This window comes from Microcebus murinus, chromosome 10 (genome assembly GCF_040939455.1).
Source record: "Microcebus murinus isolate Inina chromosome 10, M.murinus_Inina_mat1.0, whole genome shotgun sequence".
Lineage (NCBI taxonomy): Eukaryota > Metazoa > Chordata > Mammalia > Primates > Cheirogaleidae > Microcebus > Microcebus murinus.
In genome coordinates, this window is record NC_134113.1 from 99,738,456 (window position 1) to 99,755,928 (window position 17,473).

Consider the following 17,473-nt stretch of genomic DNA (forward strand, 5'->3'; position numbering starts at 1 on the left):
GGGCCACACACCAGAGCCAGGCCGTACCTTGAAGAGCTGGACCCCAATGCAGGCGAACATGAACTGCAGCAGTGTGGTGACAATCACGATGTTCCCGATGGTCCGGATGGCGACAAACACACACTGGACCACATGCTGCAGTGGGAAGGGGGTGGGGCAGGACGCGGCTTCAGGAGACGGCTGCAGCCTGAGCGCCAGCCAAGCCACGCGCCTCTCCGGGGGGTAGCACAGCGGCCCCTTGCCGCAGTGGGACAAATCAGGCTAGGGGGCAAAGCAACCTTCCCAGGGTCACGTGGGGAGTGATGGGCCCTGATGAGACACAGGGTCCCCATTGGACAGTAGTGACTGCAAGGACAAGAGCCCTGCTGACTTCCATTTTACAGCAGTAGGAATACAGGGCTGCGTCCCCGCGTGGGACACCGGGCTCACGGCCCTGTGCAGCTCCGACTAGCGATCAGGCTTTGAACGCTGCCTCTGCGATTGTGCTGTTCATCATGGAACCAGGCCGTGGAGCGGGGCCAGTGTCCAGGCTGCAGCACAGGAGCCACCTGGCCTGGCGGTCACCCCTCCTTCCACCCAGCCCTTGCCTCTGTGCTCTCGCTAATCCACAGGCCAGAAGACGCTGCATCTCACCTTTAGCCCCTTGGCCCTGTTGATGGCCCTCAGGGGCCTGAGCACTCGCAGCACTCGCAGGATCTTCACGACGTTGATGGCGCTGGACCTGGGAGGGAGAAACAGGCGAGTGGTGACTTCTGTGTCTGCTGGAGCAAGAGGCGACGTGCTCAGTGTCCGCATGGGCAAGTCAGGGCAGCCCTGAGAGGAGGTGCAGTCTGCCTTGGGGACCCCCCAGACCCCCCACTCTGGGACTGTTCTCGACTTTTGTTTCCCCCCTGTAACAGCCTGGAGCTTGCCTGTGCCCCTGCCCGTGAGTAAATAACATGAAAAGCAACGAACCACGAGTCGTTAGCGATCTCCCATGCTACTCATGGGGCATCTGTAGGGTCAAAGAGGGGAGACTCGGAGCAAGGCCACCTGAATTCAGACCCCAGTATGGCCACCTGCCAGCCAAATCACCAAGGACAAATTCCCTACCTTTTCTGTACAGTGGGGCAGTTATCAGCTCAGAAGGTGACTGCAAAGATTAAGTGGGAATTTTACACGAATCATCCAGCCATCCGTGTGCTTGGCACGTATCAGGAACTGAACAGATGGAAGCTTCTGTTCTCATGCCTGCTGAGGACATCACTGTACCTAAAGAAACACTACACTAACCGGGACCTCAGGCTTGTGGCTGGAGGTGAAGGTGTGGGGAGGTCTCTTGGTGCTCATCTCCATCACACCTGTGTGCAAAACCCACTTTGCTTCACAGCACATTCTAGGCTCCAAGAAAGAGCGATCCCCGTACCACAGGGTCCACACACCTGGGAAGCCAAGGCCAATGAAGCCAGAGCTCCTGGGGCCCAGGCTGCTGCTACTGCCCAGGGAAGCAGAGGCGGAGGGAAGGCAAGACGCCTGGACGATTTGTGGGGTGACGTGCATCCCACATGGGCTTATTTACTGCGCCAGGCTGGTGAGTGACTCTGAAGCATGTTCCAACCTCACACGCCACTGTCGGACGAGACGCCTTTGCGGGCGTCTGGAGCGCCCGACTTCCACCGGGGACCTAGGGGATGTGCGCACGCCAGCAAGGCTCAGCTCACTGTCTGCGGGACCAGGCGGGGCACTCAAGAGGAGCTGGCAGAAAGACGCCATTCCTCTGGTACGTGGCTCTTGCACTCCGGAAGATTCAGAAGGCATCCCTACCCAGCACTGCGTCTCTCCCCACAGTAGCTGTGAGGGAGGCAGTTTGCACGTAATCATGTGGAAGGGATTTAAAGGCCAGACAGGGAAAACACAGGTTAAAGAGGAGGAATTCTTAGTTCAAGGTTAGATTATGATTTAGCAGTGGTGCTGGGATTAGAATCTAGACCTGTGGGCTCACGGGCAGAAAATCTGGGGTAATCTAATTGATGATCACAGAAAAGAGTCTCTTTGTTAAGGCCCCATCCCCACCTGAGCCCGGCTGACCATGACAGCAACTAGGGAAGGGAGGCCCAGGAACCCTGGGGCAGAGCCTTTCTCTGCCTCGTTGTGACCTTGAACAAGTCTCATGATGTCCGGATCCTCAATTTTCCCATCTATGCAATGGTGATAGCAACACCTGCCCTACCTACTCCATAGTTTGTTTTTTGTGAGGGCTGTAGAAGAATGTGAATGGGAAAGTGCGTCGAAAGTTAAAGTGCAGGATTCACACTATCCGCTTTTAGAACTGGGTAGAAACTAGTAATCAGATCCTTTTAAACCAGCAACCTTGTCTGCATAAGGAAATCACCTGGAAAGCTTTCAATACTTCTAAAGTCCAGACAGTATCCCAGACCAATTAAGCCAAAAACTCTGGGAGTGAGATCCAGGCAAATGTCTTTTTTTTTTTTAAAGCTACCCTGGTGATTTCACACACACACACAAACACACACACACACACACACACGGTGCATTAACTAGAGAGACAGCAGGGGAGGGTGGACCAGGAGGCCAGGGAAGGCCACAGCAAGGGCAGGCTGGAGGGTGCAGGGCAAACGGGGAGGAGGTAGGACAGTGCTGGAGACACCTGTTTCTTAATAATTGGGCCTAGCCCTGCCTGTCACAGCAAAACCCAGGCATTTAAATATACTCCTGCTGGATCAGCATGCCCCCAAGTGTGACAGCAGTGAGGACATGGATACAAGAAGTCAAAGCTGTCCTGTGGTACAACCTCAGAGGCCCCAGCCCCTTCTCATCAGTCACACTGTGACAGTCCTGGAGGACGGCCTACTCACTGTATGCCAAAGGAGATGAGGGACACGCTGACCACCAGCAAGTCCAGGATGTTGAAGTAGTTCCGGCAGAAAGAGCCCTTGTGCAGGAAGGCCCCGTAAGCAGTCATCTGTAGGGAGCACAAAGAGATGGGTGTGAGTGGCCCTAGCTAAGCTCCAGAGACCCCTCACACCACCCTTCCTTCTACAGCAGCCCTTGGGCAGGCCTCCAGCACCCCAAGAGGAACAGGAAGGACCAGAGGAAGAGATGCCAGGCCAAGAAAGGGCTCTGCAAGCCACCACACAACCACCAAAGAACCCCTGGCTCGGGCCCTGCAAGTGGCTCCTTGCACCCATCAGACCACGCTAGACTCTTCAACGCTACATTCACAGCCCTTTCGGATGGGCCGCTGCCCTCTAACTGTGCGTGCTCCCGCAGGCCCGTGTTGACACCGCTGTGCTGTGTCCCTGGCGCACACTTCCCAGCGTCCTCTCCACGCTCTCTCGTCCACGGCCGGCCCGGGCACCAGGCATCTGGGGGAGGGAGGGAGCATGCCCAGCAGGGCGACCAACTGCCCTGCCTGGGTTGGGCAGGCTCTGTCACTGGAAGTCCCCATAGACAAGCTGGGCACTGGTCTCCCTAGTGTCCTGGGAGGAGGTCTACCGACAACTCTGGCAATGGGCATCCCGGCCCCTGGCCTCGGTGGGTGCTGTGACCTGTGCCGAGCACTGCAAACCCGAGCCTGCCGCCCGCTTCCTGACGGCAATGGGCCCGCACACGCAAGCGCCGTGTGCTCAGAGGGTGGCGCGGCGGCTGAGAGCACAGGCTCAGGCCAGATAGCCGGGCTGGAACCCAAATTCTGTCACGGTTTGTGTGACCTGGAGCAAGATACTTAACTACTCTGTGCTCAGTTTCCTCATCTAAAACGAGGACAACGGTGACACCTCCCTATAGGGTTGTGAGCATCGGCGGAGTGATTACACGCAGACCGCTCAGACCACCACCCTGCCGAGAGCAGGCGCCCTGCCAGCCCAGCTGTCGCTAGAGCTCGGATGTGAATTCTGGGCTCTTCCTGCATGAGGGCAGTTCTGCCCCCTCATCTATAAGGTGGGAGGCTCACCCAGGACAACATGAAAGCCCTTTGGAGACTTTTAAAAAGCAAACAAACGAGATGAAGACTGTCACAAGGCCCGACCGTCGGCGCCTCCGCAGAGCCCGGCACAAAGCCTGTGCCGTGGGTGCCCAGCAAATGCCCTTTCCAGCCTTCCCCATTCTGCCGGCTCGAATGGGGCCGGTGGATATCCAGGATGAGGGCCGAGAGAGGCCAGGCCGTGGAGCGCCCGGCAGAGGGAGGCACCTGGGCTGCTGAGAGCGGCCCCTGGTCGCCCAGGGTCCAGTTTTTCTCTTTGCAATCAGAGCATGTCCAGGGCAGCGTGTCCACAGCGCCATTGAAAAGCAAACACAGGGGGAAACGGGCAAAAATAGCTCTTGCAACCTAATTCCTTCCATTTATCTCTTGCCGCAGGGAGTCCTGGGGGCCTCAGGAACCTGCGTTCTGCACGGTTTTTAGAAGTAGGCAGATGATATAAAGAGTTGCAGGGGAATATGGCTGCAGATCTCCCCTGAAGGCTTGCTGCTTGGTTTCTTAGAGAAGGCCTGGGACCCCAAGACTGGACTCAGGTGGGCCATAGCACACGCTAACCTATGGAAGGCCACACCTTGCCCAGCCACCTTGCTGCCAGTCTTAGGGAAGTCGCTGGGGGTGACTCCTTCTCTCTTAGATCTTCTGAGGCCACTGCTGAGTCCAACAGAGTCTCTGTGCGGAGGGAAAGCTTGCTTGGAGGGTTGGACTAGCAGGGCTCAGGGTGCCACTCTCTGTCCTTTGGTGGACTCTTGTTTTGTCAGGGGACCCTAGAATGAGACCAGCACCTCAGAAAGTACATGTGTGTGCATATGGGGTAGGAGCATGCACCCAGGCCAGGTCAGAGGAAGGGTGGCCGTGGGAGAAAGGGGAAGTGGATGCTGGAAAAATGGGGCATTTATTCAAGTCATCTGTGGCCTTTAGGGCATCAAAGCCAGGCTCGGGAACCCAGAGCAAAGTGTCTTCCCTTTGCCCTCTTTTGCTGCTTGCCACCCCTGGTCCCAGCTGCCTAAATTCTAACCATCACCCAGGAAAAGGCCTATTGCCGGGCCATTTCCATCCTGAGTACAGAAGAGGACTGGGACGTGGGTGCGCCAGCTCTCTGAGTTGGAAGGAAACCGCGTGTGCAGCCTTGGGCAAGCCCATCTTTCTAGGCAGCCCTTCTGGTCATTAACTGTGCCTTATCTTTTGTAACTTCCACTCATTGGTCCTGATTCTGCCTTCTCCCTCTTCTACGTAATAGTCCCTTGCGTTATTCAGGCCAAATGTTGTGGTCCTATGGGCTTCTTTTTAGGGCCCAACACCCCCAGGTCCTTCAACTATTCTGTGGATAGCCACAGTTGTCTGTGCCACAGCACGACGCCGGCCCTCAGGCCAGGAAGAGGGCCCCCGAGGAAGGAGGTGCAGGGACACGCACCACTACTGGGGCTTCTACTCGGAAACACACTGAGCACAGAGGAGAGCAGAAGATGGGGGCAGGTGGACAGGGAGGGAAGACTAGGCCATGACGACGCTTGCAGAGACCTTGTACTTCTGCTCGCATGGCAATTCTGAAGGAGAAACAGCACATGGAAACCCACAAGGGGAGCTCTGCTGAAGGGGTCTGAGAATCGGGCCTCAGCGCTTGTCTTGTCCTGGGGAAGCGCTCCGGGCGTCTGTGCCTCCCAGAGTCTGGCGTTCAGGAGTCAGGGCGGCTCACCAGGGAAGGGGTCTTCCTGCTGTGCGTCTCAGCGCAGCGGCGCAGCTCTGGGTCCCTGCTCCCCACCTTGGTGCAGCTCTGGGTCCCTGCTCCCCACCTCCAGATCTACTCTCCGGAGTGAAAGGGGGTCAGAGCTGCATACTCTTGGTGAGCGGGAGCCAGAACGGAAGCTGGGATCTGGGCAACTGAGCCTCCCTGGGACAAGGCACCACGGAGGGTGCATGGGAGCTGCTCAGTTTGCGTCTACACATGGCCAGGCTGTTATGCACACCAAAGGGCTAGCCACAGCGTGGGAGTCTCACTGGCTGGCAGTGGCATGTGGTCACGTGTGGATGTTGGCTTGCTTTGGCTACAGTGATGGGATGACCAGGGAGCTGAACTCCTTGGGAGGGGAGGCCCAGGCTAGTCTCCCAGGAAGAAGATGAGAAGGCTGAAGCGTGGCTTCAGAGCCTTAACTCTTCTGTTTGGGGTAAGGGTGAAATCTACCCCCTTTCCCTGAGGTCTCGGAACTCACAGCCTCAATCTTGGGAGAACTGGCTTGGCAATGCATTGGTGTGGAGGCTCAGAATTATATCGGAAAAACTGAGGAATACTCTTTCTCATCCCAAGGTTGCTCAGAGGTAGGCTCCATCTGCTTTGAGGGTAGCAATGTTGTAGCAGGTCCCTAATCAGAGCCAAGCTGGGCCAGCAGAGGGCAGGGCTGAGCCTGCTGCCTGGAGTCCGGGCTGGGGTCTGGGGGCTCCCACTCAGTGCCAGCTGTCCCCTACTGTACTTCACTCTCCAGCACAATGTCCCTCCCCATGGCTTGGGCAAGGAGCACGGTGACGGAGGTGTTCAGCAGGTGAACCAGGCTCAGAGGTAGGCTCCAGCTGTCTGCTGAAAGCCCTCAGTGGGGAGCCTGGCTCTAGCTCCTGCATTAGGCCCACGAGCTCTGTTACGTGGCCCTGGCCCCAGCCCAGGCCTGATGTCTGCCGCAAATACTGAGGGAGGTGCTGGGGGTGGGTGTTCAGAGAGCAGCCAAAGCCATTTTATCACACCCCAGAGGATCTTCTACTTTCTGAGTGTGTGTGGCATTTCCGTGGGGCAAGAGGAGGGAAGGAGAGCTCAACACGGGCCAGTCATCAGTCAGCCAGTGCTGGTGCACACAGACATGTGTCAGGACTGTGGACAGCTGCGGTGCCAAATCAGGGACGTGATGGCATCACGCTGGCACAGCCAGCTGTGTGTCCTTTCGAGGCCAGGGACGTTCAGCGGTGGCTGGAGGGAGGGACTGTGGTGGGGTCTGAGCCTGGGCAAAGCGCACAGCACAATTTGCGGGGAACTCATTCTCCCAATTTCAGGCTTGGGAGTAAAGAAGAGAATGAAAGAAACAGGAGGACAGACAGGGCAGACGGAGCAGACAGACAGACAGAGAGCGCGCATCGCCAGGGCGCGTTACCTTTAGGATAATCTCTAAGGTGAAGATGCCAGTGAAGACATAGTCTGCGTTGCCTAGGATCTGAAAGACAAGCACAGCTGGATTAGTGGCTCTGAGGGTGAGGCCGACACCAGCAGGCGCATGTGCGTTAGCAGCAGCAGGCGGCAGAGGGCTGGCGCTGGCAGGACGGCAGGAAGAGCAGAGAGGGATGGAGGGAGCTTTACCTTCAGAGCGATTTCAATGGTGAAAATGGTGGTAAAAACAATATCAAAATAAAACAGAATCTGCAAGACAAAAAGGACGAGGGCAGGAACAGGGTGGGGGAGAAGCAGGACGGGGTCAGTGGATGTCCATGCGAGCACGGATGGACACGGGGCTGGGCGAGCGGCACACACGGCAACAAGTCCGGGGTGGGCTGGCCTCGGCAGCCCAGCAGCTGCCCACTGATTTCCCAGATGAGTGAGGGGCTTCCAGCTAGGCCCCAGCTGGTACTGGGTCTGGGCAGCGTCGGTTTTGATACTTATTTCGTTAATCCAATTTACTTACAAACCCAAACCAGCCCACTGGGATGCTCGTCAGAAGGGCAGAGGACAGGGTTGGTCTTGTTGCATGGAGATTTGAAATGCATGGGTGTGACTGAGCTGGCCAGATGCCCATGTTGGCAGACATCTCTACTGGGCACGGGACGAGCATCCTCCAGGTCAGGGCTACCCTGAGGACCAGCCGCAGAGTTTCCTATCTTATTATATCTCAGGTGATGGACCAGGGACGGGGCCAGCACCTGCTGGCCTCAGTGAGACAGCCCTGGACCAGCAAGCTCCAGGACCACCCACAGGTTTGGCATGGCATGGCTTCAGGTCAGTGGGCTCTTCTGTTCATGCTCACTCGGTCAGCATCTGACAAAGTTTTGAGGTGTTACGATACAGCAATTCTTAAACTAGCCTTTAATGCCATTCACCAGAGCCTTGGGTGGGTCTCCCAGTTTGGATCGTCCCTATAGAGGCACCAAGGCTCTCTCTTACACAGGGCCAGCCTTGTGATGGGCACCTATCTGCCCACGCTTCCCTCGTGGCAGAGCACACGGGAGCAGGGCAGGAAGCCAGTGGCTGTGCTTCTAAGTCTGCCAGGAACTGGGGCCCCGGGCAGTATCCGCAGGGCAATGGAAGTCCTGACTGTTGCCGATTACCGAGCCAGCCTGGGCATCTGGGCACAAGCTCTCTTACTTGCTTGTGGTCCTCAGATGGGTTTCTGTCAAGCCCTAGTCCCTTAAAGAAATGTTTCTGGTGCATCTGAGGATGAGATTTGGAACTGGGCTACTGACTGAGCAGTGGCATCAGCAGCGGAAGCTGTGGGACCAGGCGGAAGGGGCGCAGAGGGTAACGGGCCATGCCTACGTGGTTCCTGAAGGAGGTGTGCTGGACAGGGTCCTCAGCGGCCAGGGAGATGCTGCTGAGCAGGATGAAGAAGAGGATCAGGTTGGTGAATATCGTGTCATTGACGATGCGGTGGCACTGGAGGCGAAACCTGCAGGGAAGGAGGAGGAGAGAGACATCAGGAAAGACAATGGGGGCAGACGCCAGCTCCTCCCGTCTGCTTACAAAAGCTGCTTGTCGGTCTGGGGAGTGGCCCTTGAGCCTGACGTCTTTCTGCCGCCAGGCCGCTGTCATTACCACCCGCCAACCCACCTGACGCACATCTCTACAGAACTTGGTCAGGAGCATTCTCACAGCCAGTCACCTTTGGCATTCTGGAGGGTCATGTCCAAGACCGTCGGGAATCTCTGAACTTCCAAATACTGCTGTGACATTAACAACTGGCTTTTGTTTGGGGCTTGTTTTCCCTATCATTTATGAAATCCACTTCCCGTTTCTATGCGCAGGGAACAACGCAGCTACCTGGAGATGGGTCTGCTGAGAGGCCGCTGAGCGGCTGTGTGTCTGGTGGTTTGCTCCTGTGCCATAGCTCAAGTGTGCAGCTCAGTCCCCACCTCGGCACCGTCAGGAAGAACTATTCATCTGGGCCTCAGGGTGCCCACGGATAGTAGCACAAATGTCCGATTCTCGAATGCCAAGGTATCGTGTGCACCATCTCTTCCCAACAGCAATACAGGAAGGAAAGTATGGTGCCATTATCCTCCTCATTTCATGGCTAGACGCCAAAACCCAGGGAGGAGAGGCTTGCCCAGGAACACAGGCTGTGGTGTGGGCCACTGGGGCTGAAGCCAGGCCTTCAGACTCCTCTCCTGGCATGCGGTGGATCAAATGCTCCGAGAGGTCCCCCTGCTGCAGCAGCACTGAGTCTTGGAAAGGACACTCTCTGGGAAAAGTCTGGTTTCATGCGAGTTAGGAGAGGTCTGCAAGGATCATCCCCTTCAAACCAACCAGCCCACCCATGAGTGCGGTCTGTGTGCGGGTGGCTGGGAGGGCAGAACTGCCTGAGGACGGATGCTAGCCACAGCAGTGCTATCCGGAAACTGCGTTTCAAGCCGGGGGTGGGAGTGGGCAGGGAAGCCTGGATGTGCAGGCATCTGGAGGAGCCTCCCAATCCCACTTTGAGTCCGCAGGACTCTCACCAAGACAGAGCATTGAAGTCAAAGTCAAAAATCATCAAACACACAAGAGGATAAGGTGAGAATCAGAGGAAACACCAAATAAGTGATTTAGACCTCCAAAGATGGTGCATATTGAAAATATTGGATACAGAATATAAAACATTCAAAACTGTATTTGAAATAGTCGATAAAATAAAGGACTCTCTCACAAAGATGATGAATCAGCACCAACTATTGGATATAGATAGATGGATTTGAAAAATCAAACAACAAACAGAACTGGCTGAAACAAAAACAACATAATGGTCAAGATAAAAATGATGGCTTGCACAGTAATAACGTTGAAAACAGAAATGGGAAACTGGAAGGCAGATCTGAAGAAATCACGAGGAGTGCAGAGAGAGACAAGGCCAAAGAGGCAAGCCCGCGCAGAGGCGGGAGGGCGGGCTGGACGCCGTGCGGAAGGAACAGAGAGTGACGGGAGGCAACACTTTCAGATTAAGGCTGCCAATTTCCAAGAACGGAAGGAAAATATAAATCCACAGATCTAGGAAGCATACATATTCTAAGCAAAATAAATGGAAAGAAATCCATGCCTTGACACGTGGTGGTAAATCTGCCCAACGCCAAAGGCGACAGAAGTTCAAAGCAGCCACAGATAAAGGTTAGTTCCTCACAGAGTGACAGGAACTGGGATGACAGCTGACCGCACAGTGAAATAACATCCTCAACGTGCTGAGGGACAAATACTGTCAATCCAAAATTGTGTACACAGCAAAACTGTCCTTCAAGAACAAGAAATGAAAACAATCACAGATACTTATCTGTGGAGGCCAAGTGAACTTACTGTAAAGCAACAAGAGGAACTTCTAAAAAATATATTTTAGGAAGAAAGAAAATGTTTGCAGGAGGATAGACCAAGCTGCATAAAAAATGGTGAAGAAATAAAATGGTAAGTTGTATGCAAATTCCAATGCACACACCTATATATGTCATGATATGATAAGATAATAATGAAAACACTAACTTGGGTTAAAAATAAAGGTTAGGACTAAAATACTAACCAAAAGTGCCATATAAATCAGGAAGCAATGGGTGAGTTAGCGTAGTCTGAGGTCCTTCTATTGCACAGGAGGAGCTTTACAATATTGTTCATATTTTAAGCTAATAAACTTAGTAATTTATCAAGTTTCATCACCAAAAGCACAGAAATAGAGTTTACACATTTCAAGAAGTGAAGAGCAAAGTAAACACAGATCTTCTGATTCAGAATCCAGGATTCTGACCCTAAATCGGTGTCTGTTTACACAAGTTGTGGAGAGCTGGGGGGTCCCAGGCTCCACCCAGGGGTTCGGGTAAAATGGAGGCACTTGCTGGGCTTGTGCCGTGGAGAGAAAAGAGCCCGCCGTCCCGCCCACCTGTTGCTGGGGCTGAAGATGAAGAAGGCGCTGGCTTCTGGCATGGGCACTGCCTTCTCCTTGAGGTGCAGCTCAGACAGCGGTCGAGGACGGGGGCCGACAGGCATCTCTGGCTCCTCCTCATCCTCTTCTGTAAGGAGAACAGCACTGTTCTAAGTGACTCTGCCACGCCCACCTGTTTTCACCAGTGTGCCACCTATTTCCACTGACATCCCCCCACCCCACCCCCGCCCCGGCAGAGACCGAGCCATCATTGTGTCTGAACATATAGGCCACCAACCATGACGGGCCTCCTGCTCTGCCCGTGGGTGCTGCGGGGGCCTGTGTCCACTGGAGGAAGACTCTGCTGGCAGTGCATAGTAAGCTGGGCTTTAAGTAGGGTGACCAACTGGGCCCAGTTGGCCCAGGACTGTCCTGGCTTTAAAACTGAAATTCCCACATCCCGGAGAACCCTCCAGTCCTGGGCAGACTGGGCTGCTTGGTCATCCTAGCTGTAGGGACTAGAAGAGGTGACCAGGTAAGAGCAGGGCATTGCCAGCTGTCACTCGTCTATCTGGGCTGCAGGGAAAGGGTGTGGCTTCGTCAGCTTGTGGAATCCCTTGCAAATAACCCCATCCTTGGAGGTTCTAGGAATTTAAAACTAATACATTCCCAATTTCTGAAACGATAGAAAGTCATGTGCTGTGGACATGACAGGACCATACTGCTGACCACAACAGGCCCCTCCTTCAAAGGTTGAGACACTGATACCAATTAAAGAAGCTCCTTTGTCTCCCAGCCAGTGGCCACAACTCAGGCAGCTTACTCCTGTTCTTGCGAGCACAATACCCATGGGAGGAGCCACTCATGTCCTGTTCTGGCCAAATGTGTTTAAAAATGTCCAGAAGAGGCAAGGTGACAGCACAGAAGTCACGAGTGTGGGTTCTCCAGCCAGATGTCTGTATCCACGTCTTGGCTCTGGCTCTTCCTCGCTGTGGGCATTTTATTAGTCTCTCTGTGCCTCAGTTTCTCCACCTAAGGTGGAGCAATATTGATAATAATACAAACAGACCTCAGAGGGGTCCCTGTCACACTGCAGCTGCTACGTAAGCGCTAGCGGTGTTAATCACCATCCCTGCTCGCGGATGCTCAGCTGGTGCTCAGCATCTTTTCCTGCCTCATCCTCACCTGCCGCTGCTGCCCCGCCAGCCGTCCACTCACGCCAGGCTCTCTGAACACTCTCTGCGCTGGGCTGGAGAGTGGCCCCAGATCCGCACCCACCTACAACTTCAGAATGTGGCCTTATTTGGAAATGGCGTCTTTGCGGGTGTGCTCAGCGATGATGAAGGCTTTGCCCGGACACTGGGCAGGTCTCCCCGCCACGGGCTCTCTCCGGACCACCCACCGCCCTTGGCCCGCGGCAGCCAAACCGATCCTTGAAGGGGTAAGCCGGACATCAGACGGCGGCTCCCCACACGTGGGGCCAGACCCAGCCTGTGGCGTGGCCTCCAGGGCCGTCCGGGCCACCCTGCCGGGTTCCCTCTGCCGCATGCAGGCACGGCAGCCCGGCCGTCCCCCAGGGCCTGCACTTAGCGCCTCCGCTGACAGCTCCTCGCTCTGACGCCTCTTGTTCCTCTGAATCCCTCTGCGCTCTGCCCAGTGGCCCGCCTCAGAGCAGCCTGGGCTGAGCCAGGCCAGGGCGGCCTGCCCACTAGCGCTCCCGCACAGCCTCGGCGCCCGGCCGCCTGCCGCCGCCTCTGCCCGCCTGCCTCCCACGGGCTTGCTTCTCCCTGCGCCCAGCTGTGTCCCTGGGCCTGGCGCAGCGCCCGCCCACAGGAGGCGCTTCACGGGTAGCTGACGAGCACCTCCGAGGTGTCTCCCAGCTCCCAGCGTCCACGACAGTCACACAGCCCTGATAAACTGCTTCTGCCTCTTCAACTCCCCGATTCAAAGCCCAGTCAAGACCACCCTCCACGAAGCCCCCAGCCTCCACCACACTGCTCGGCTCCCCTTGTCCTTGGACCCGGCAGCCATCAGGGTCTCCCCAGAACGGCCGGTGCCACACACTCATTGTCGGTGTCACTTTTTTTTAATGTGTGCTTCTTAACTTTAAGTCCTTAGTGGCTACTGCGAACATCTGTATGCTCATGCAAATACATTAATAAACTAAATAAAAGCAGAATTAGCTTCCACTTCTCTGGGCACCATTTGTTTCTTCCTGGTGAGCTGAGGTTCTCTGTGCTACAAGGGTGTCCCAGCCTGGGAGGCTAAGCCAGCTGGCCAGCTTCTGAGATTAAGCAGACAGGGAGGGACTCCAGGCCCAGCGCTGGCTTCCCGGCTCCTGTGTGAGAATCAGAAACAGGCTCCTCCTCTGGGTGTGCAGGGCAGGCCAGGGCCTGCAGAGTGCAGGCTGGAGTCCACCCCCCCACACCTTGGAGAGCGGGCGGAGGGTGAGCCCGGGAGGGCCGAGAGTGTGCTCCCTGGCGTCAGCCCTCTTCTCTCTAGGGTCTGGCTGGGGCGGGGGCAGGAAGGCTCGCCAGTGCTGCCGGCAAGGGGCATAGTGTGAACTGGGTGCCACAGCCCGGGTGCCCAGAACGGACAGGTGGGGAGGACAACAGTAGATCAGGCTCTTCGCCTTTCTCAGCTCAGAAGGAAGAGAAGCAGCCGGGAGTGAGAGGTCGGCCGGATGGAGACGACAGCCCTTCAGAGGAGACTTGGGGGCTGGCACTCCTTGCTCTGATGCCAGTCTTGCTCCTCTGAATCACTCAGCTTTCAGCCCGAGTGCTGTGTCCTCAGAGAAGCCCGGACTGACCACACACCCGACAATGCGTGTGTGGCACAGGCCGTTCTGCAGGAGGCCCTGATGGCTGCCGGGTCCGAGGACAAGGGGAGCCGAGCGGTGTGGTGGAGGCTGGGGGCTTGGCTGGGAGGAGTGGAGGAGGGTGGTCTTGACTGGGCTTTGAATCGGGGAGTTGAAGAGGCAGAAGCAGTCATTTCAGGAATAGGCAGGGGAGGGAAGAGGGGCAGGACAGGGAGCGGGAGAGCTGGGAGGCACAGGCTGACTTAGCCTCTGGGGGTGGGCACGTATGGAGCCACCAGCTTTAAGAGCAGCTGTCCTGGGGCCTCCTGGGTGAGAAAATGGAAACTGGGAATAGTGAGTGAATGTGACCACAGGGGCTGGCTTCAAAGGCCTGAGTAGGGGTGGCAAGGGCAGGACAGCCTCAATTAGCCACAGACCAGAGGTCTCAACGCAAAGGTAAAAAGATGTACGGGACCAAGGGAAGCGAAGGCCAGATCTGGAGGAGGCTAGAGAATCCAGGAAGGGACACAGGCTAAAAAAATCTACGGAATCCCGAGGACCTGGCAGAGTGTGGGAAGAGCTTTTCAGGTGGAAGATCAGCTTCCCAGGGCTCCACTACATGCTGGGCAAACAGGGAAGCACTTCTAGGACGGCTGACATGGTGACAATATCCTCATTAGGTCTTTTTTCCCTTGACACTCTCTTCTTTGATTTAATTAGTTCAACAAAGTAGAGAAAAGCTGGGAGTGTAATATTGAGAATAATAGAGTAACAGATGCAAGAGGTGTGTCTGCCCCATGGCCACGCAGAACAAACAGGTGTGAGCTCGGCTGCAGCTGAGTGCCCGTGTGAAAGGACCCTCGGATCCAGATCTCTCCTGCTGTGTGTGGAGAGGAGGCATCCTAGGGACCTGGCCTGCATGGGACAGACTTTTTGCAGGGCCCAGAGGGATTTGTTTTATTAAACTTAAAATGTATACAGAGCAGAGATTCCTATAGTGAACCTCCATTTACCCAGCTTTGACAACGTTTTTTTGGAGACAGGGTCTCACTCTGTTGCCCTCGCTCAAGCGATCCTCCTGCCTCAGCCTCCTGAGTAGCTGTAACTACAGGTGCATGCCACTACACCCAGTTAATTTTTCTATTTTTAGTAGAGATAGTCTCACTCGTGCTTAGGCTGGTCTTGAACTCCTGGCTTCAAGTAATCCTCCCACCTTGGCCTCACAGAGTGCTGGGATTACTGGTGTGAGCTATTGTGGCCCTGCAGTTGACAACTATTGACATTTTGCTGATCTTTCATTTATTTTCATTGATGATTCATTCATTTCATTTCATTCATTTATGATCTTGTTTCATTTATTTTCTCTCCCCCTATTATTTTGTTGTTGGAGTATTTCAAAAGCATTTAAACATTTTAGACTCCATCCATAAACACTTTAGCTTTTAAAAACAGAACTACAAAAATATTATTATACCAATAAGATTAACACAAATTCCTTAAAATCATTTGGTTCCCAGTTCATATTCAATTTTCTTTAATTACCTTGAAAATGTCATTTTGAAGTTTATTGTTCATTCAAGATCAAGACAATGTCCTCTCATTGCATTTGGGCAATATTTCTAGGAAGACTTTGAAATCCTGTAAGTTTCCCCCAAGAAGGGTTTTTAGGACTTCAAAAGCTTAAAGCCCCTCACATGGAAACACCCTTCCTGCTCTTTCCATCCACGCCCCAGGAAACCACATCCCATTTCCCTCGCAGGACAAGGGGAGGGGGATGAGGATGGTGTGACCACAGGGAACCTGTTTCCCACGGACCACAGAAGATGCCCACTAGTGTCCCTGCAGGTCCAGCGGAGAGTCAGTGGAGGGAAAGTGAGCTGGAAAGCCTTGCTTTGCTCATGAGCATAGAAGATTCTCAGCCACCTCACTTGGTACCAACCCAAATATAGCCTGACCTATACAGAGAGGGGCATGTCGGTGAAATCAGCAGTCCCTGATGGCATATTACTGACTTCAAGCTTGAAGCTGGTGATGGTATCTACAATTCTAGGTCAGAGAAGGCAGTCCCAGGGCATGTGCAGGGCATGGGATTTCAGGAAGCAAAGGAAGTGACTTCTGGAGGGAGGACCTTTGACATTAAAATGCTCTAAAAGGAGACTGCCTGCCAATTTACGTATCGGACAGAAGCACAAGACGGAGTTGGTAAGAGCTCTTTTTGTAATAAGAGGCCTGAAAGCACTTTCTAAAGCAACAAGTGGGACATCTGCCTTGGCAGCTGTCCCTGCACTTGGTGCTGCCTCCTGAGCAGGGGCCAGCAGGCTTGGGATTTGCTATTATTGTTAAGTGGGCATAATGCTGAAACACATGCTGAACTAATACATCATACAAGTTAATCATGATTTCACAAGTGACATAGTAAGACTGCAAATGTACACAGAACCCAGCTTGCAAAGGACATGAAAGCACTGCTCAAATGTGATCTTACTGGGAGGAAGCCAGAAGCAAGGCTGTCACTGAGATGATAACTGGTAATGCTTAAATGTACAGACAGCAGACATTTCTCAGTGTCAAGGGACACTGGAGCCACCTGTCCCTAATATATGCTACTCCCATATGGCTTTACAATCCAGATCTCCACCCCCAGAGCTCCCAATCTCAGAGTCAGGCGGTGGGGCTGGTACCTGCAGTTTCTGGGTTGGGGTAGGGGCTCTTATCCTCATTTTCACTGGGCTGGAGGTCGTCCATGTTGATCTGCGTGGCCAAGAGGGGAAGGAGGAAGAATCCAGTTAGGCATGTTCCACAGTCTGAGAGGCTTGGAGAAGCCTTTACATTGCATTATAGCCAGTGGCTGAGCTCAAGAATGTGTCCTTGTCACTTTGCACATCCCCTTCTGGACATTAGCAGAAGCCTGAGATGGTTACCATCTGCCCTCTCTGCACCCCCAGCCCTCTCCTGTCCACCCTCAGGGGCTTCTCCCACTGGGAGTCTTTCCTTCTCTCCCTCTCTCCACGGGGGCCAGCCTGGGAAGGCTGTGGCCTCCCTCCCTCTGCACTGGCCCCCAGCTCTCACCTTGGTGGTGGGCGGAGACTCTCCGTCAGCCGTAATTGATTTCAGCTCAATCTTCTCCTCCTTGGCTTCCTCTATGGCCGGCTGCTCCACCACCTCTTGTTTCTTCTCTGGGCTGGCAGTCCTGGCCGGTCAGCAGGAGGAAAACAGAAACAAGTGTTTATTGGAGTCACGGGGAACAGAGTAGAAGGACACTGCCCTGCGGTCTGTTGGGGGCCAGTGGGGGCAGGTTCGCTGGGACTGTGTCCCTCTTCCCCAGGGCACTGCGTGTGCAGCTGTCACAGGTGCTAGGGGCTGCACTGCCCCCGTCCTGTCCGCATTCCGTCAGCCTCTTCCAGCTGCTCGGCCACCTCAGCCCTAAATCAGAGGAGGGTGATGGGTCTCATCTTGGACTGGTTCCTGGGGACCCTGCTGGGTACCCAGCAGATGCACGGCCTGGGACTATCCTGCCCAGACAATGACGGGGCACGGTGCAGGCCAGGTCTGGCCTTCTCAGCACTGAGATGGACCGTAACAGCGAGGAGGTGACCCTGCGAGGGGGGCTGCCCTGGTCCTCCCCACCCTGTCCTC

The 17,473-nt window shown here is 54.8% G+C and overlaps 1 protein-coding gene across 7 annotated transcripts in view; it reads right to left on the minus strand.

The window, feature by feature from the left end:
* Positions 1 to 17,473, minus strand: part of CACNA1C (calcium voltage-gated channel subunit alpha1 C) — a 613,935-nt gene that overhangs the window by 93,576 nt on the left and 502,886 nt on the right. For 6 of the 7 annotated variants that reach the window (XM_076007799.1, XM_076007800.1, XM_020287401.2 and 3 more), the window contains exons 15-22: positions 16,907 to 17,027; positions 16,519 to 16,588; positions 11,059 to 11,188; positions 8,484 to 8,613; positions 7,111 to 7,170; positions 2,856 to 2,962; positions 634 to 721; positions 28 to 135 (exon numbers count right to left, since the gene is read on the minus strand). In XM_076007799.1, coding sequence (XP_075863914.1) covers positions 28 to 135; positions 634 to 721; positions 2,856 to 2,962; positions 7,111 to 7,170; positions 8,484 to 8,613; positions 11,059 to 11,188; positions 16,519 to 16,588; positions 16,907 to 17,027 — 814 coding nt within the window. Of the gene's footprint in view, positions 1 to 27; positions 136 to 633; positions 722 to 2,855; positions 2,963 to 7,110; positions 7,171 to 7,313; positions 7,374 to 8,483; positions 8,614 to 11,058; positions 11,189 to 16,518; positions 16,589 to 16,906; positions 17,028 to 17,473 lie in introns of all 7 variants that reach the window. The other variant, XM_076007801.1, reaches the window with a different exon arrangement.